General features: G+C 32.2%; 1 protein-coding gene across 1 annotated transcript in view; it reads left to right on the top strand.

The window, feature by feature from the left end:
* The window catches only part of LOC134716784 (uncharacterized), a 182,630-nt gene that overhangs the window by 65,299 nt on the left and 96,452 nt on the right, over positions 1-20,879 (top strand). The window contains exons 30-47 of the mRNA XM_063579792.1: positions 342-490; positions 828-936; positions 1,475-1,623; positions 3,131-3,246; positions 3,769-3,830; positions 5,226-5,398; positions 5,948-6,071; positions 7,035-7,183; positions 8,031-8,139; positions 9,315-9,460; positions 10,526-10,641; positions 11,117-11,178; positions 11,810-11,982; positions 13,163-13,289; positions 14,491-14,642; positions 15,469-15,580; positions 16,667-16,803; positions 18,429-18,555. Coding sequence (XP_063435862.1) covers positions 342-490; positions 828-936; positions 1,475-1,623; positions 3,131-3,246; positions 3,769-3,830; positions 5,226-5,398; positions 5,948-6,071; positions 7,035-7,183; positions 8,031-8,139; positions 9,315-9,460; positions 10,526-10,641; positions 11,117-11,178; positions 11,810-11,982; positions 13,163-13,289; positions 14,491-14,642; positions 15,469-15,580; positions 16,667-16,803; positions 18,429-18,555 — 2,292 coding nt within the window. The remainder of the gene's footprint in view (positions 1-341; positions 491-827; positions 937-1,474; positions 1,624-3,130; positions 3,247-3,768; positions 3,831-5,225; positions 5,399-5,947; positions 6,072-7,034; positions 7,184-8,030; positions 8,140-9,314; positions 9,461-10,525; positions 10,642-11,116; positions 11,179-11,809; positions 11,983-13,162; positions 13,290-14,490; positions 14,643-15,468; positions 15,581-16,666; positions 16,804-18,428; positions 18,556-20,879) is intronic.

Here is a 20,879-nt window from a genome sequence, read left to right as displayed (position 1 = left end):
ATATTCAGAGTTGGATAATATGAACATTCATTCATTTTGCATTTTGTGTTGTATGCTGTCTGTTTAAAGAGGAATTCGCCCTTAAAATGAACCACAGTATGCAGACTTTGGCTTCCAAAAAATGTTCTTATCCTGCCCCATTTTGTATTTTGTAATGGCATTTCAAGATTGCTCTCATTGTTTTTACAAAATTCTAAGAATCATTTTCAGAGAAAAACCTATAATTAAAAAGGCATCTTTTCTCTTTGATTTTTATTTTATGAGTTTTATGCTTACTACACAACATAAAATTTCTTTCAAATTAATTTACAACACTTATACAAATCAATTATTTTTTGCAGTGGCTACAACGTTTTCCTTAATTGTTTATCAATTAAAAATGGAGAGAAAACTGGTATGATGTGCAAAAAGTCATCTTTAAAGACATGGCTGCCAGTCTATCTGTCAGCATTTACAACTGTGACAGAAACAAACATAGGAGCATGTAATGGTAAGAAGATTTTATTTTTATTTTATGTCCAGTCATTATGGCCATCAATAGACTGTCTGGTTTTACCCATTAGTTTGCCTCATCTGCTTAAAATAGTTAGGGAAAATGTTAACAAATTTTGATATACAAATTGTGAACATTTTTACTAATTTTATCTAATTATAAATTTAAGAAATTTGTAAAGAATTCAGATTTGATTTCCTGTTTAAGTATTCAAATAAGTTTGACTCCTGATTGTTGTTTTATAATATAAATTTCACTTTGATTTTACTGTTAGATTCCAGTCTCAAGTTTTTGTAAGAAGTTTAATACTGATTTTTTTCCCATTTGATTGTAGTTCCTGATGATAATGTAAACTACTGTAACAATGTGAAAGAAGTAGAGACAATGGCTATGGTCAGTGGATGTACAGCTTTTTCCAAATATTTGATTCATCCAAGCTGCCAGTAAGTGTCTTATTACATTATCAGAGTGTACTAAGGATAAAATATACAGGTTCTGTTGTTACAAACTAAGGTTCCAAGAAAGTTGAAAGAAAAAGGATGCAATTGGTTGAGAATTTTAAGGATTATGCACATTTTTTTCTAGAGGATAGTTATGTGTAAACTGGGCTACAGACTCATTATATGTTACAAAAAAGTGTATTCAGTTTGAAAGTTATAATCAGCCCAATTTAACCATCAATAACCTCCTAAAAATATATATTGATATTTTTTCTAATATGTAGTCAGGCTTAAATAATCTTTTTCAATGTATTTAAAAAATAACCTTGTAGCATTTTTTAGCCATTGCAGTAAAAATACAATAGATTTGGATGGAAAGATCTTTTTGAGTTGAGATCAATGAAGTATTAGGATCAAGCACAATGAAATGATTGAAAAAAAACACACAAACTGGCTTAGAATTTAAAGTAAAAAAGATAAATTTATTTGTTTTGTGCTGTGCATATATTGATTTAACACAGAGGTTTATCTTTATTTCCAGAGTTTGGACACCATATATTCGTTGTATAGCTAAGATGTTTCCAGCATGTAAGACAGACCAGATAGCTAATACATTACTTAACTCTTCAACCATACATGGACATGTTCCTCAAGGTTATGATGTTATGAAATCCTGTTTCCCACCACCAGGTAAGTGCATTATCAATCGTTTGTCAGTTATTATTGTCCTTAGCCTCAATGGTTGGCTGGGGTGTAGAGTTGTGAAGTAGTGCTGTAAATACAAGACTAGATATAGGAAGATGTTGTGTGAGTGCCAATGAGACAACTCTCCATCCAAATAACAATTTAAAAAGGAAACTATTATAGGTTAAAGTACGGTCTTCAACACGGAGCCTTGGCTCACACCGAACAACAAGCTATAAAGGGCCCTAAAATTACTAGTGTAAAACCATTCAAACAGGAAAACCAACGGTCTAATCTATATAAACAAAACGAGAAACACGTATATATTACATAAACAAACGACAACTACTGTACATCAGATTCCTGACTTAGGACAGGTGCAAACATTTGCAGCTGGATTAAACGTTTTAATGGATCCAAACCTTCTCCCTTTTTAGCTCACCTGACCTGAAAGGTCAAGTGAGCTTTTCTCATCACTTGGCGTCCGTCGTCGTCGTCCTGCGTCCGTCGTCCGTAAACTTTTACAAAAATCTTCTCCTCTGAAACTACTGGGCCAAATTTTACCAAACTTGGCCACAATCATCCTTAGGGTATCTAGTTTAAAAAATGTGTCCGGTGACCTGGCCATCCAACCAAGATGGCCGCCATGGCTAAAAATAGAACACAGGGGTAAAATGTATATTTTGTCTTATATCTTTGAAACCAAAACATTTAGAGCAAATCTGACATGGGGTAAAATTGTTAATCAGGTCAAGATCTATCTGCCCTAGAATTTTCAGATGAATCGGACAACCTGTTGTTAGGTTGCTGCCCCTGAATTGGTTATTTTAAGGAAATTTTGCAGTTTTTGGTTATTATCTTGAATACTATTATAGATAGAGATAAACTGTAAACAGCAATAATGTTCAGCAAAGTAAAACCTACAAATAAGTCAACATGACCAAAATTGTCAGTCAACCCTTTAAGGAGTTATTGCCCTTTATTTATAATACATAACAATATGATGTCATATAGTAATGTAAATTGTCACTATTTTTAGGAATATTTATTTTGATCTTTTTTAAATGTGATAGTTTTTCATAACATGCTACTCGCTTGAGATGATTCAAGGAGACTCAAGGATGATTCTTGGCCACATACCAGTTTGTTTGTAACTGAAAACACACTCTCTCATCTTTTAAACTATAGATAATCTATAGATATCTCTAGCCTAAACGATTTAGAGGTGTCCGCTGTAAGGGTATCCTATAGTACTATTCTTGAAAAGCTAAGTTCTTTAAAAGGAACTATACAGACCAGGCTGCAGTAAAATGTTAATGAATATTTCATTTAACATTGCATACTCTAGAATCATATATGATCATTATCTTTGATTTGTTTACATAAAATATATGGAAAATTAACACAGTTCTTTTCTGCTATAGTTTTATTTTTATATTTCAAGAAAAAGATGATATGAAGTAGGTAGACATATGACAGTTTATTTTTCAATTGTTTTGATATATTTTTGCAGATAAAACTTCATCAAAGTTTGAAATAACTGTGACATTAGACCTTCCATGGAAAGCAGAATATGCTGATAAGAATAGCGCAGAGTATGCCAACTTTACAATGAAAGTAGAGGAACAGGTAACTTCTGATAGATCAGGTGTCTTCTGCCATCTTGGTTTGTAAAATTTTGTTATTTCTTTTCGAGTTTAGATTTTTCAATGAAATATGCTAATTTTCATCTTTATACAGGTTTTTTTCTGATTATTATGACAGTTTACAAATACAGAATAATTTTTGTTTCAATTTTTACCTTACCCATATAAGGGGAGATAACTTAGATTATTATACTTTTATAAAGAAAAGTTTTGTTAATTTGCCTATTTTGTTTTGTAGCAAGAAAACAATTCTCTTTATCTCAAATTTTATTTTCAATTTATCAAAGCATTTAGTTACAACTATGTTTTTATATTTTATAATAACATTTTAAGCAAATGACTACTAGACACATATAATGTAAGTGTTAGTCTTTTTTTTTAACAGAATATACAGAAATAGCATATTACCTCTATTCTGCCAGTTTGATTAGATAAATAAGTCATATGTTCATACAGTGCTCATGAAATTTGTAACAAATATTCAGATTTATGTAATTTATTTCAGGTGAGAGGTCTGAATCAAGAGTACAGTGATGTTATTGAGTATATCAAAGTCATTGATGTCAGGTATATAACATGTTTTAACTATACCCCACCTTAATAAAGTGGGGGTAATACTGTTCCTCTATCTGTCCATCTGTCAGTGGGTCTGTCTGTAGCATTAGTGAGCAGTATCTCACAGATTCAGATATTCGCTTTAAAAAAGGGGGGTATACTGTTTTACCTCTGTCTGTCCGTCCGTCCGTCCGTCAGTCAGTCCGTCCGTCCGTCAGTCCGTCCCATGAAACTTTCGTCACATTTTTCTCAGGAACTACAATACAAGGATTTCTGAAATTTGGTTTCAGGGTTTATCTAAGTCAGCTATACCGTGTGATGCGTTTTCAGATTGATCACTTGACAACTTCCTGTTTACCGAACACTTGTATGATTTTACACATGATAGCCAATTTGAAAATTTTCGTCACATTTTTCTCAGGAACTACAATACAAGTATTTCTGAAATTTGGTTTAAGAATTTATATAAGTCAGCTATACCGTGTGATGCTTTTTCAGATTCATCTCTCGACAACTTCCTGTTTACCGAACACTTGTATGATTTTACACATGATAGCCAAGTTGAAAATTTTCGTCATATTTTTCTCAGGAACTACTATACAAGGATTTCTGAAATTTGGTTTCAGGATTTATCTACGTCAGCTATACTGTGTGATGCATTTTCAGATTGATCACTCGACAACTTCCTGTTTACCGAACACTTGCATATTTTTACACTATTAATATTATCCACTTGTGGCGGGGGTATCATCAGTGAGCAGTAGCTCGCAGTTTCACTTGTTTAACCACTAAATCCAGCCATGCTTAAAAATTGTCAGTGGTCATTGTAAAATGATATGCAGCTTTATAATTATTTATTTGAATAGTAAATGAGAAAAGAAAGATAAAAGTTTACTTCTAGAACACTTGTTATACACAACTCACAACATGCAAGTAGATCAGTTACAGTTAAACCTGGGTAAATTGGACCCTGAATAAACCGGACCCTGAAAAAAACAGATTCCTGTCTATTCTGGTCAAAAATTAAAGTCCTAATATTTTCAATTGATAATCTTTGCAAAAATACTCCCTATAAACAGGAACCTGTGTATTCCAAATTCCGATCTCATTAGGAAGTCCCATTACACTTAACATAAATTGTTTTGGTAATTTATTTAAAGCATAATAAGCATAAAAGATTTATTTAAAGTCAGTTATACATATAACAATACAACAATTTCTTGTCATATATATTTTACCTACATGTGACATAGTAATCTTTTTCAGTTTGATTTTAGTGCGAAGGAAGTCCATACAGTTTAAAGGGAGATAATTGTTATGATAATGAATGTTCCATTTCTGTATGTGGTGGTGGGACCATTTTGTGAGCCTTTGTCATTTTTCTTCATCTTTGAATTCTATTTTTAGATCTGGTAGCGTAGTTGTTGTAATTGAAATGAAATACTACGTACCTATAAAGGTATCAGACATATCATCAGGAACAGCCCAGATGATAATGGCAGCCAATAGAGATCCAAGCTCACAGTTTGACCTTATTAAAACTGGAGATCCATACAGTATTATTATTGAACCAAAGGGAGGTAATTATTTTTATACTTAAACAGTTGTTGAGTTATGCCCCTTTACAAATGAAAAATGCTGAATTAACTTTAGTTTGCCTCAACCAAATAATATTAAACTTAGACACAATGCTTATTACCACAAAATACAGATCAAGTTTGAATTTTTGGGATGTCACTTCAACTGTTCTATAGTTATTCCCTTTTACAAATGGAAAAAAAGGAATCAAATGTCTGTTCTAAAAATATCAATGGTAAAATTGTAAAAAATGAATTTTTAAAATTTGAGTTTTTTGTCCATAATAGTAACGACAATTTTGGACTAAGAAAGATAACTCCAATTTTAGCGTCCCTTTATAACCTCATATGATATTTTGTTTCCTTTCTCTTATTTAAGTTTGTCTCAACTAAATTTAATAAAATGTATATATAATTCTTATTACCTCTGAACTCAAGTTTTGGAAGCATCACTTTTACAGTTCTTGAGTTATGTCCCTTTGCTATGTTATGTGCTAGTGGGGGCATTATCTGTGTTCCTATGGGCACATTCCTCATTTATTTCTATTTTAGATGACACCCCAGTAACTGGTGTATGTGGAAGCTACAATGGTAGAGTAATGAACAGTACTTTGTGTGCGGCTGCTGTGTATGGATTTGTCAATAATACAAATGTGGATCAAGATTTACTCTGCAGGTATCATGTTATTAATGATTAAATGATGTACTGTGGATTCATTTATTTTTGTGGTAATCAATATTTTTGGTTTAAGGAAAACTTTTGTGGATATTTAATTTCTTGGTTTTGTCGATTTCTGTGTACAAAGCTTACAATAAATTTGTAACTCCTTTAACATTTGAATTCAATGGTTCACGGGTACCCATGAAAATTAATATCCAACAAAAAACAATGAATCCACATAATTAATAATTCATTCAAATTAATTGGAATATTATGATACAAAAAATTTCAAATGTTTGCCTCACTCAAGCAAACATTTAAAAAAAAAACACTATGCTAAGAAATAAAGTTTTTATTATTACATTGTATTATATTATTATTTTTATTATATTATTAATAAACAGTTCTATCAGAAGTTGTTGGCCTCTCAAATGAATAATCAAAAGTTGGTTGCAGTGCTTGTTTTAATCAGAGATACCTGAACATGAATGTATTTATTTAAAGAATTTAATGCTTCTTTGAAAGTGCCCATGCAGAAATGCTGTGGAAGGTATATATTTGTCAAGTCTATTTGTATTAACCTCATTTTATTTGGTAAAAATAGCTGTTTATCACTGGCTCACCTGTCTATTCATCATCTCAATATATATTTAATCTTGAAACAATGGACTTCATATTCTTGGCCTATTCTTGTACTTCATTTTTGATAAATACATGTAACAGGTTGTTTTGTGAATAGGCAAGGAATTAGTGTTTTCTTGGTTATTCATGAAAACTTAATAGATTTGATTATTTGTAATGAGGTTTGGTAAGGAACGTTTGTTTTCTTGTTCTTTTTATCATAAGAATATACTATAAATAATAAGGATATTTAGTATGACTGCCAATGAGACAACTATCCATCACAATTTAAATAACATAGCAGTCATTAACTTCAGGTCATATATTTGATTATTGATAAAAACTTTTTTGTTTTAGTGCCTACAATATCTACTTGAACTGTTTACATTTAACTATGGAAAAAGAAACAGGAAAAGATTGTAAAAGATCAACTTTGGATACATGGATGCCAGCTGCTTTACCATATATGCTAAATATTCCAGACTCTCAATTTAGATCATGTGATGGTAAGCTTCCTTTACTGGAATGAAGTCCCAGAAAGATATGATATAACTGGGATATTGGAAATATTTGTACCTCCATTGGGTTCTTTTCTTAATGTTATAAAAAAAGAAAGATGTGGTATGATCTCCATGAGAGATTAGAGAAGTTAGCAACAATAGAGACCACTGTATATTCTTGAACAATGTTTAATACTAATACCACATTGTGAGTTATAAAAAATCCCAGTCAAGATGATGACATTATCTTATAATTCAGACAAGAAACAAGTCTGATTATGCTTTATCTGACCCATTAGGGGCAGTATGTTTTCAGTCTGTGCATCCGTTTGTTCATCTGTTCGTTCGTCTGTTCGTCTGTTTGTTTGTCCATCTGTTTGTTTGTCCGTCTGTCCCGCTTTAGGTAAAAATTTTGGTCAAGGTAGTTTTTGATGAAGTTGAAGTCCAATCAACTTCAAACTTAGTACTCATGTTCCCTATGATATGATCTTTCTAATATTAATGCCAAATCAGAGTTTTTATTCCAATTTCACGGTCCACTCAGCATAGAAAATAATAGTACGAGTGGGGCAATAGTGTACTATGGACACATTCTTGTTTCAGATTAAAATAAAAGAATAAAAAAAGACACCACATAAACACATATACAGTGATTCTGATTTAAGGTGAACACACATCATAAACAGCTTCTATTACAGTCCTACTTTGCCTTGTAAATATTAACGTTTTTAAAATAATATTTTTTGTTGTTAAAAAAATGTTTCTTTCCAGAAATAATTCAGGACAAATCAATAAAAAATTTCCAACTCTAACGATTACAGATATGGTAGTGATTTTATTTTCTGACTTTCAGTTGATGATGATGATGTATTTTCATGTGGAAATTTACAACTTCTGGAGAAGATGGCTTTAAACAGTGCTTGTGCTGCTTATGTACAATACCTTCAAAGTCCATCATGCAGGTAGGTGACTTAATATTATAATGATTTTTTATACAGTTTGCTATAAAACACTTTTGTTGGTACTCAAGCCAAATATCAGTTTCTTAGTTTTAACCTACAGAAAACTGCACTGATAGATTCTATAATAACATTTATGTGCACTATGGACTATTCATTCAGACAAGAAACTCAATTTAAGCTTTAATGATTTCCATAGGACATTAAAATATTGGTTATGTAGGAGATTTTTGGCATCAATCTAATGTGAAATATTAATCGATATGAATACATTTGATCAAAGTATACTTATTGTAATGTATTTCTTCGGCTTATCAAGGAAATCAAATGTGTACTAAAGTCTTTTTTATTAAGTGCCATCTGCATAGAAACGGGCAGTGGTGAAAAGATGACCAAAAAAAAAACCCACTCAAGTTTACATTAATTTAAGTTCAAAATTTAAAATGGTGCATGAATATAACTTGCGCTACATTTTCCTGTTCTGGTATTTCAAGATATAGTTTGGTTGAAATGCACTAGAAATTATCAATTAAGGGGAGCAAACTCTGTTATTTGTTATCATTCTAATCAAAAGTTATCTAGAGATTTTTTCAAATTATCAACAGAACGGCAGAAAGGAAACACCTTCAATTATTAACTCATGATGAGGGTAACTTCAAAATAGCATAGTTTGGTCAGTTTTTTTTTTTTAATGCCCCATTTATTCTGTGGGTCCGTTTGTCCCGCTTCAGGTTAAAGTTTTGGTCGAGGTAGTTTTTGATGAAGTCGAAGTCATATTAACTTGAAACCGAGTACACATGTTCCTTCTGATATGATCCTTCTAATTTTAATGCCAAATCAGAGATTTCCCTATATTTTCACGGTCCATTGAACATAGAAAATGATAGTGCGGATGGGCATCTGTGTACTATGAACTCATTCTTGTTTTGCCATGTTTTTGATTCTTCTAAATTGCCTGATTCTTTATATACAAAAGCCTCTATGATAAGACAGAAGGATTTGAAAGTGGCATTATACACCATTTTTCCATCAACTAATCACATCCTTGTTTTTGATTATCATGTGATCAATTGTGGTACCTCCACTCTCAGGGGCTATACATTTTTACCACTCAGCAAAGCTTTACAATATATGTATCTTTTTGATAGATAAATGTTTCAAGTATTTTTATTTTTCAGCTTGGTCTGGACTCCTTACCTTAAATGTATAGCTGATATATTTCCATCATGTACAATAAATGGAGTAGCACAAACATTGATGACCTCAGCAAACTTCAGGGGTTTGGTACCACAAGGACTTGATTTAATAACCTCATGTCTTCCAGGTAATATATTTATTTATAAAACTACTCTATCAGAATAGGGAACATACTGTGGATTCATTTATTTTTATTGGTTCCTTTTTTCGTGGATAAAGCAAAACCTGTATGTTCATGGATGTTTGATTTCATGGTTTTGCCAAGGTCTGCATCCAAGCCTATAGAAACTTTTTGTCATTCGTTGAACATTTAATTTCGGTTAATCTTTACCCACAAAATGGACGAAAATGGTAAAAAAAAATTCAGTCTACAATGTTTCTTCTTCATACAATCTTCCATCCTTTTATAGGGTTTGAAAATTAAAAAAAATCCAATAGGGATACACTATAAAAATAAGACAAATATTCTTCCAAAAAAAGTTTATTAATGTAGGAAAATAGTATCAAGGTTAGCATGCTTTGAAAATTTGTCTTGATATGATATATACTTTAAATTGTTAAAATCCAATGATAATTTTTGTGGACCTGGAATTTTAGCCTGTCCTGACTGAAAAGACCAGTGAGTGCATTTAATCCCATCCCTTGGTGTTTGTCATTTGTTGTTCAGTGTCCTTTGTCTTTAATCTTTTATAAAAATCTTCTCAAAAACTAATTAGCTTGTTGGAACTTTACAATCCACACCAACTAAGTTTTTGTTGTTGCTGAACATTTAATTTCTCACTTCCAAAATCGTAGTTTTGTAGAATAAATAAAGAATACACCTTCTTCTCAACAAATTTTTATTTGTGGCTTGCTTAAATGTTCATTTCAGAAAAATTATTAATAAACAGAATTTGGCCTGCTTGTTCCATATTTTGTGCATGAAATTTGGATAACAAGTCATCAATTTGAAGATGGTCTTACAAGGAGACTATATAGATTTGAAATTAAAGATAATTGTATTTGTCAATATAAATATGACATGAATACATCAAGATGGCATTAAATAGTTAAGGAATATAGCAGTCTATAATGTCATGATAATGATATGGTAACTAGGAAGAAGCTATGATAATTACATGGTAACTACAAGACTACCACAAAGACCACCTCAGATAGATACCTTTACTTGAATGTTTTTGTTTTTTAACAGATGAGAGTTCATCAATGTTTGAAATAACCATTAAATTTGACATTCCATGGAAGCCAGAATATTCTAATACAGATAGCATAGAATTTACAGACTTGGAAACCAGACTTGTAAATCAGGTACTTAAGTATAGCAAGTGATTATCTACTGTAATATGCTTTAACTATAAACAGACTGTCATTGCTCACAGCTCTATACCAAGCATGATAAAGGAGTACTCCAATGGAACAGTGAAATCATTCAAGCATTTCAACTGTTTCCTTTGGTCCAACACATTGTTGAAAGTCTTGGTAGAAGATGTGGTATGAGACAACTCAAATGATGAAAGAGTTAGCAACTATTGGTCACAATACAGCCATCAACAATCAACAACGCTCATACTGCATAGCAAACTATAAAAAGAGCACAATGATAAATTAATGACAAGATTGATATGTATCATACCTAACTTGAAGCACCTATTATGAGTAATACATATTTTTGTATGTTATATGTAGTTACATGAAAAAAATGCAGATAGGTTTGTTTCCACATACCAATAAGTAATTGTTTATTTACTGTACACATACTTAAGTTTATTTTTTTTCTGTGTAGATCATGACAGCTGCAGGAAACAACAGTGCTGCAACAGATTACTTAAAGGTTTTAGAACTAAGGTTTGTATTTTTCAGAATGGTGTTAGAGTGATTTTAGCAGTGAGACATTAAATTGATGTCATCTCAACCTTTATTCAGTGATCAGACTAAAGTTTGTATCATGCTAAAGCCTAATTTATATGAATTATTATGAATGAATAGGCAACTTACCATGTTGATTGAGTGGTTGAAAAAATATGATGCTATATAGCACAAATTATTGGGCAAATTAAATTCTTATAATTGATAATCAGCACTACTGTTATTAGGGAATTGTGATTAAGTACCTACAGATCAAATAATTATTATTTCTAGCTGATCCTGCATAATGACAATCATGAAAACAATTGATATTTTTTAGGATTACAGGCTATCCTCTCTTTCCTGTAAATGACATCATAATTAGCAGAATTAGCAATTTTTTTTGTGAAGGACATTAAACTCAAAAGTGGTCTATCATGGCTGTTGCAAGCGATAACCATTTGACACTAAATGTTGAATTTATAAAATAATTTGATTTTATAATTAGTTAAAAAATATAATCTGATACAGTAGATTTGACTTTACTTGCAGTATTAGGGAAGTCAGCTTAACAGCATTATATTGTATTTATTTGAAGATATCATTATTATAAATTATTATATATTTACAGAGAAGGCAGTGTAATAGCAGTATTTCTGATAAAATATTACTATCTACTTAAGACATCAGATATCAAATCTGGCACAGTACAAATGATTCTTGGAGTTAGAAGTGACCCAAGTTCACAGCTTGATTTAGTTAAGGTTGCAGATCCAGATAGTGTTATTGTTGTATCCAAAGCAGGTAAATTTAGACAGTTCACATGTAATTATGTCAGTGCCACTAGACGTGAAGCAACCAACAATTAATCCAATGTAATTATATCAATAAGGTAAATAAGAACAGGTCATTATGTTAAAGAAATGCATAATGGCCTTTACATGTACATAGCCATAAAATAAATATGTTTGTCAATTAGAGACATTTTTTCACTAGAGACCAAGGGATGTAGAAAGTAGCAACACTATAGACTTCAACAATGAGCATAACAGATACCACATAGTGAGCTATAACAGACCCACATATGACAAAATAAAAACAAATCATACTAGAAAACTAAAGGCCTAATTTAAGTGTATAACAATAAATGAAAAATAAAAATGATAAAAAGCAAAAAACAGCAACCATAGAATTACAGGCTTATGCCTTGAGACAGGCACATACGGAATGTGGCAAGGCTAAATATATTTGCACATGTCTAATACAAATTTTTTTACTGATGTTCTTTAGTATTTACGATGGTGTATAGGGTGCAATCAACAGTTTTTTTCTATGACGTCATGTTTTGAGGGACCATGCATATGTGACCCTTACTGGTGGACTGATTAATAAAGATACTTGTATAAAACTAGATATCACTGGAATCAGAATGTTCTCTAGTTTATAATGAAATAAAAATAATGTGTACTTTTAATATATTATAAAAACTTCATCCAATGAACATGGGGGAAAAAAGGTATAATTTTAACATAAAAAACTTGAAATCAGGTCAAGTGCACACCCATGAAGACATGATCCATGCACATTTTTCATAATCAAAACTGTATGAATTTTGTAGGTTTTTACCTGGCCTTTCAAAAAAATCTTGTTTCAGGGTACGGTTTCCTGCTCCGAAAAGAGCTACAGTGGCTGCAAATAAGTTTTCAATTTTCACTGCTAAAAAAACAGACTGTGTATGGTGTTGTCTCCCCTCGAAACATGTTTATTTAATATAATTTTTAAAATTATTTCAATCATTCAACCTGTTTTAATTGAAAGCTAATTAACTAATTTTTACAATCAAATACAAAAAACATGATACTTTTTCACCAAGTAAGTAAATAAACAGGGGTTTTCCTCCATGGTTATTTTTAGACGGGGAATAACCCCTAGTTTTTAGTACGAAACTCTTTATAGCACCCATATGCCATTTTTTTTTATACAGATGACACAACAGGTTCAGATGATGTTTGTAAAATTTACAATATGGAAGTCATGTCTGTTCAGACTTGTATTATGGCTTTGTATGGATTTATGAATAAAACCAACATAGACCAAGATATTTTCTGCAGGTAAATATTGTACAAGTGCTCAAAGAAGTTAAACTTAAATTTACATGAGTTCTTCTAGACGTTGACTTATAATAGTTACACTTAGATTTACTTAAGTTCAGCCTAAGCTTGAATTAAGAGGGTTAAGATTAAATTTTTATATGTTCAGCCTGAGCTTGACTTATGTTGGTAAAGCTTAGATTTACTTGAGTTCAGCCTTAGTTAAACTTAGATTGATTTATGTTAAATGCATGTTAGTTCAGCCTTACCTTGCCTGAGTGGGTTAGGCTTATATTAACAAAATTTCAGCCTGACCTTGACTGAGGTTGGTTAAGCTTAGATTTACATGAGTTCAGCCTCAGCTAAACTTAGGTTGATTAATGTTAAAATTCATGTAAGTTCAACCTCAGCTAAACTTAGGTTGATTAATGTTAAAATTCATGTAAGTTCAACCTCACCTTGCCTGAGTGGGTTAGGCTTAGATTCTTAAACAAAAGTTCAGCCTGACATGGGTTTTTGTTATTAAAATAAACTAAATATTTTTCTGGAATCTTTAAGGGAGTTCGCTTCTCAATTTCAAAGTAATTAACATTTTAAAACAGTAGTTTATATAGATTAACAAAAGAATCCAAAGAGCAAAAAAAAAAAATAGGTCACCATGCTTGTTTTTCGAGATATTAGCCTTTGAAGTTTTGGCGGGGAAATAATCTTTCTTGACTTTTCATAGCTTTATCATTGACAAGTTAAAGTTCTCAAAAACTGTTAAAAAGTATTAAAAATTTTATAAAAGTTTTAACAGATGGCTTATCATTATACATGTAAAAGATTTATAAAAAGAAAAATGAGGGTAACCGTGCAATTTTTTTCAAGGCATTCAAATGGATAAAACCAGGGGATTCCAACAACAAGCCAGCTTCCTTAATTTTCTACAGCACTTAGACAATCTGGTTTCTGTTCATAAACAGATTTTGTTTATATTATGCTAGAAAGGGTAGACATTGGAATAAATTAGAGTTAAAGGAGGTGGTTACACTACAGTATGAAACATTGTTAGAAAGAAATAGAGACTGAATAAAGGGGGTATAAACATCAATATATATGGGTTAATTTAATGATTTGTTTCTGCTTTACTGATGATGTAAAAACTTTAGCTTGAGTCAATCTCCTTTTACTTTATAGACTGCCTCTTTCTGATACCTATCGTCCACTTTTTTCATTGTAGGTCGTATGATATATACTTAGATTGTATACATCAGACAGTCGAAAAAAACACAGACAAGAAGTGTGCCAGGACATCACTTAATGGATGGATGCCTGCTATATTACCAAGCTTTCTACCAAATATTCGACAATCACAAATCAGATCTTGTAATGGTAAGATTTTATAATGAATGGGAAAGCAAGCTCTTTTCATCTCTCTTTTAAATCTTTTGAAGAAAAGGAGATTGGAATTACAAGAACAACAATATCACAAATAGGAACTTCTATTCTTCCTGTAAGAGAAAAAAAAGTAAAGATTGATGGATTGGTGTGTAATGCCACTTTTAACACTCTATTGCTATGACATGGTGGTCAGTTTTTTTGTTGGAGGTGGCAGGAGAAACAAAAGAGAACCACTGACCTTCAGTAGAAAAACTAACAGTCCTAGTCAGTAAAGATTGGAGTTGAGTACACCTGCTATGTGTTGGATCTGCACTCACAACCTCAGTGTTGACAGGCTTGTGAAACAGTAGTTTGACTACTTAGACCACTTTCACTAAGGATAAATCTAATATATATGGTATCTAGGTAATCTAACATTGGCAAATCTTATTTCAAAAGACACTATTTTGCTGCTAATCATCAATCATGGTTCATTTTTTACGGTAGTAATATGTTAATATTGTCTCTTTTATTTTCAATTTTACTTTCCATATTATTGCATATATTTAGTTTTTAGCATATCTTGGCGTAATCAGTTTATATACTAAGTACTTTCAATTTAAATGGTATTAGCCAGGGAGTTTTAGACTTGATTAACTCTTTGATAAGATTATGTTAAGGAATTGACAGGTGTGCAAAAGCAATGCTTTAAGAATTTGACCGGTATTTTACCCAAAAAAAAAATCATCCAAGATACCAGGCTAAAAGTGCCAGATATTGCAATCATCCGTTGCAAGAGATAAACATAAATGATTCCATATTTCATACTTTTCTCTAGTGAATGATGAAGATTTAGATTCCTGTCATAATACAGAACTAATAGAAACCATGGCGATGAACAGTGCATGTTTTACTGGATATGGGCCTTCTTTACAGTATCCATTTTGTCAGTAAGTATCAAAAATATGCAGCAGGAATAAACTATGCTGCATGAATAAACTGTACATTATAAATTACAAACTACTGTTTTGAATAAACTGTACAGTATATTGTGGATTCAGTATTACTTGTTGGATATCTATTTTTGTGGATTTCTTGGGAACAGGGGAACCACAAAATAAAATATTCAACAATTTACAAATTTTCTAGAGGAATATATCCAGATTTTGTCAAAACCACCAAATTAAATATTCACGAATAGGCAAGTTTTCTTCAATCTACAAAAATTGGTACCCATGAAAATAAATGAATCCACTATGAGTGTCAAAGATTATCACAAAACATAAAATAGAGATCTATTTTGATGGAGATTTATACAGATATAACATAGGATAATTTTAACTGCAGCTACAGGATGGGCTAACAGGTTTCAACAATTCCTTCTGGACTATTATCAATGATTATTATTGTCAATTGCTGAGTTGTTTGAACAAACTCACAGTCGCATCAGAAGACAGTATTAAGACTCAGTCATGGTGGCAGGTGTTGCTCTCGGAAGGACTTATTACACAGCTAACAATTGCCTGCTTGTTTTTGGAATGCATATTTAAAATTGGATAATGTTATCACTATTATACACCTATTGACTGGGTGTGAGGGTAATAGCAAGTTTGTTGTCCCTGAGATACCAACTATTGCTGGAGGCAAAGCTGAGGGCAATAGTTGGTATGCAAAGGGACAACAAAATTTCTATTACCCTCACACCCAGTCATTAGGTGTTTTATTATATTTAATTTAAATTGTCAGATCTATAACCTACTCTTTTTACAATAAATGATGGCCAAAGATATACTCAATTTATATATATGTCCCACCATATGATTCAAAATTGATGGATTACTCTACCAACTAACCTAGACTAGTGATCTGCTTGACTCAAAAATATTGTCATCAAGTAAAAACCACTAAAAGGGAAGAAAACTGAACAGAAAAACCAAGGAAAATGACAATAATAAAATATCATACCGGTAGTATCATTTGTGAAAACTTGTTCACCACTTCCTCTTTTTAAAACATGCTCTCAATGCATTTTTCAGAATCTGGCTCCAGTTTATCAACTGTACAGCTATGACTTTTCCATCATGTACTATCAGAGATGTTGCAGAGACTTTGGTCAAATCAAATTTTACCAACCATATACCACAGGGATTTGATATACTCACTTGTTTGCAAGGTAAAATGTCCAGATTTTTTCTCTCACTTTTATGTTGAAGAATATGCGGTATGGGCTTTGCTCATTGTTGAAGGCAATACAGTGATCTATAAATGTTGATATCTGTGTTATATGTTCCCTTGTGGAGAGCTGTCTCATTGGCAACAAGTTACCACATCTTCTTTTTAGCTATCCTGGCCCGAAGGGCCAAGTGAGCTTTTCCCATCACTTTGCGTCCGGTGTCCGTCGTCGTCCGGCGTCCGTCGTCCGGCGTCGTCCGGCGTCCGTCGTCCGTCGTCGTTGTTAACTTTTACAAAAATCTTCTCCTCTGAAACTACTGGTCCAAATTTAACCAAACTTGGCCGCAATCATCATTGGGGTATCAAGTTTTAAAAATATGTGGCGTGATCCGGTCAACCAACCAAGATGGCCGCCACGGCTAAAAATAGAACATAGGGGTAAAATGCAGTTTTTGGCTTATAACTCAAAAACCAAAGCATTTAGAGGAAATCTGACATGGGGTAAAAATGTTTATCAGGTCAAGATCTATCTGCCCTGAAATTTTCAGATGAATCTGTCAAACCGTTGTTGGGTTGCTGCCCCTGAATTGGTAATTTTGTGGAAATTTTGCAGTTTTTGGTTATTATCTTGAATATTATTATAGATAGAGATAAACTATAAACAGCAATAATGTTTAGCAAAGTAGGATTTACAAATAAGTCAACATGACCGGAATGGTCAGTTGAACTGTTTAGGAGTTATTGCCCTTTATAGTAAATTTTTAACCATTTTGTAAATCTTAGTTATCTTTTACAAAAATCTTCTCCTCTGAAACTACTGGGCCAAATTAATCCAGACTTGGCAATAATCATCTTTGGGGTATCTAGTTTTAAAAATGTGTCCGGTGACCCGACTATCAAATCAAGATGGCCGCCACAGCTAAAAATAGAACATAGGGGTAAAATGCAGTTTTTTGGCTTATAACTCAAAAACCAATGCATTTAGAGCAAATCCAACAAAGGGGTAAAATTTTTAATCAGATCAAGATCTATCTGCTCTATAATTTTCAGATGAATCTGACAACCAATTGTTGGGTTGCTGCCCCTGAATTGGTAATTTTAAGGAAATTTTGCTGTTTTTGGTTATTATCTTAAATTTTATTATAGATAGAGATAAACTGTAAACAGCAATTATGTTCAGCAAAGTAAGATTTACAAATAAGTCAACATGATCGAAATGGTCAATTGACCCCCTAAGAAGTTATTGTCCTTTATAGTCAATTTTTAACAATTTTCATAAAATTTGTAAATTTTTATTAACATTTTCCACTGAAACTACTGGGCCAAGTTCATTATAGATAGAGATAAATGTAAGCAGCAAGACTAGTAAAGTAAGATTTACAAACACATCACCATCACCAAAACACAATTTTGTCATGAATCCATCTGCTTCCTTTGTTTAATATTCACATAGACCAAGGTGAGCGACACAGGCTCTTTGGAGCCTCTAGTTTATATATTTAATGCTTGTCATATAGTAGAAATTAATTTTTGTGTTTTCCTTTCTTGGTGATGTGTTTGCCAACTAAGATTGATGTTCTGTACTATTTTGCTATGATTTAAAATATGACATATTTTTTTATACAGATGACACAACAGATTCAGAAGATGTTTGTAAAGTTTTAAATGTAGAAGTCATGTCTGTTCAGACTTGTATTATGGCTTTGTATGGATTTATGAATACAACTAACATAGACCAAGGTATTTTCTGCAGGTAAATTTAATAGATTTTATAAGTGCTCAGAGAATTTAAACTTAACTTTACATGAGTTTTCCTGACCTTGACTTAGTTTGGTTACACTTGGATCATATAAGTTCAGCCTGACCTTGACTTTGTTTGGTTAAGCTTAGATTTACAAAAGTACAGAATGACTTTCACTTAGATTGGTTAAGATTGGATTTACTTAAGTTCATCCTGACTTTCACCTAGGTTGGTTACGCTCAGCTTCACAAAAGTTCAGCCTGACCTTGACTTTGGTTGGTTAAGTTTAGTTTTACAAAAGTTCAGCCTGTCCTTGACTTTGGTTGGTTAAGTTTAGTTTTACAAAAGTTCAGCCTGACCTTGACTGAGGTTGGTTAAGCTTAGTTTTACAAAAGCTCGTCCTGACTTTGACTTCCGTTAGTTACACTTAGATTTAAATAAGTCCAGCCTGAGTTTCACTTAAGTTGGTTAAGCTTAGATTTACAAAAGCTGGTCCTGACCTTGACTGAGGTTGGTTAAGCTTAGATTTAAATAAGTCCAGCCTCAGTTTTACCAAGGTTGGTTCCGCTTAGATAAACATGGGTTTATTGTGCACACATTTGAAGTCAACAACTGATTCTTTTCAAAAATACTTCAGTAACAATACAAACAGAAATGACATTTTAAAAACATTAATGGTGTTTGTCAAGCCTGCGACTCTTGTAGCAGAAAGCTTGACATAGCTATATAGGGATAATGATCTGGTGGTGGTGGCATGTCCCTTTACTTTTTTAAAGCTATATATTTTAGACCTAGATGTTTATCTTTGTATTAAGATGCCTCATTTTATGAAGTTTTCGTCTGTCACATTTCCATTGACCTTGACCTCATTTTCATGGTTCAGTGTCAACTTGAAAAAAAGTTAACATTTGTTGTAATGTTAATTTCTCTCTTATTATGAGTAATAGTATAACTATATTTGTTATGTGAGTACAATGCACTGTCCTCATGCCCGTCAGACAGTTTTCACTTGACCTCAACCTCATTTCATGGATCAGTGAACTAGGTTAAGTTTCGGTGTTCAAGTCAATTTCTATGGTACTAAGCATAAGGTCCAGTATATGCAGCATATGGGAGGACTGTAAGGTGTACATGTTCAACTGGCAAGTTCCATCTGATTTTGACCTTATTTTCATGGTTCAGTGGTTATAGTTAAGTTTTTGAGTTTTGGTCTTTTTAATGCCCCTTTTATGGGTATTGTGTTTTCTGGTCTGTGGGTCTGTCTGTCCTGCTTCAGGATAAAGTTTTTGATCGTGGTAGTTTTTGGTGCAGTTGAAGTCCAATTAACTTGAAACTTAGTACACTTGTTCCCTATCATATGATCTTTCTAATTTTAATCCCAAATTAGAGATTTTCTCCCATTTTCACTGTCCACTGAAGATAGAAAATTATAGTGCTGATTGGGCATCCGTGTCCTGGGGACATGTTCTTGTTTCTAATACTATATGCAATAGGTCAACTATATTTGGTGTGTGGAAATATCTTATGATTTATGTGACAGTCGCACAGGTTTTATTTGACCTTGAACTCATTTTCACAGTTCATTGCTCAGTGTTTAGTTTTTGTGTTTTGGTCTGTTTATCTTAAATTATAAGCAATAGGTCAACTATATTTGATGTATGCAAGAATTGTTAACTGTACATGCCTGTCTGGCATGATTCATCTGACCTTGACCTCATTTTCATGGTTCATTGGTCAATGTTTACTTTTCTTGGTTAATGTTAAGTTTATGTGACAGTGTAATAAAGCTTTATATTTAGGACTATCAACATAATATCAATGATTATTAAAGAAGGCAAGACATTTCAGCATTTGTACTAATGTTGTGTTTTGGTCTGTTTTTCTAAAACTATATAGCAATAGGTCAACTATATTTGTTGTATGAAAGAATTGTAAGCCGTATGTGTCTGTCTGGCATGGTTCATCTGACCTTGACTTCATTTTCATGGTTCATTAGTCAATGTTTAGTTTTCTTGGTTTAGTATTTCTCAGAAGCTATAACCAATAGGTCAACTATATTGAGTGTATTTAATGATTGTAAGGTGTACATGTACATGTGTTTCTTGTTTGGTTTATATGACCTTTACCTCATGTTCTTGGATAATGTTAAGTGTATGTGATAGTTGTAGTCAAGCTTTATAATTAGGTCTATCAACATAACATCAATAATTAGTAAAGAAGGCAAAACATTTAAGCGTGTGCACTCTTGTCTGTAAAAAGGATATAGTTCATAAAAGGCTCATAATTGTCCAGGCATTCATGTATATTTTTAATGGGTCAATAATTCATTTTTTTTC

Source organism: Mytilus trossulus, chromosome 4 (genome assembly GCF_036588685.1).
Source record: "Mytilus trossulus isolate FHL-02 chromosome 4, PNRI_Mtr1.1.1.hap1, whole genome shotgun sequence".
In the NCBI taxonomy this organism is placed as follows: Eukaryota; Metazoa; Mollusca; class Bivalvia; order Mytilida; family Mytilidae; genus Mytilus; species Mytilus trossulus.
The sequence above is the reverse complement of the archived record's forward strand: the minus strand, read 5'-3'. Positions and strand labels throughout refer to the sequence as shown.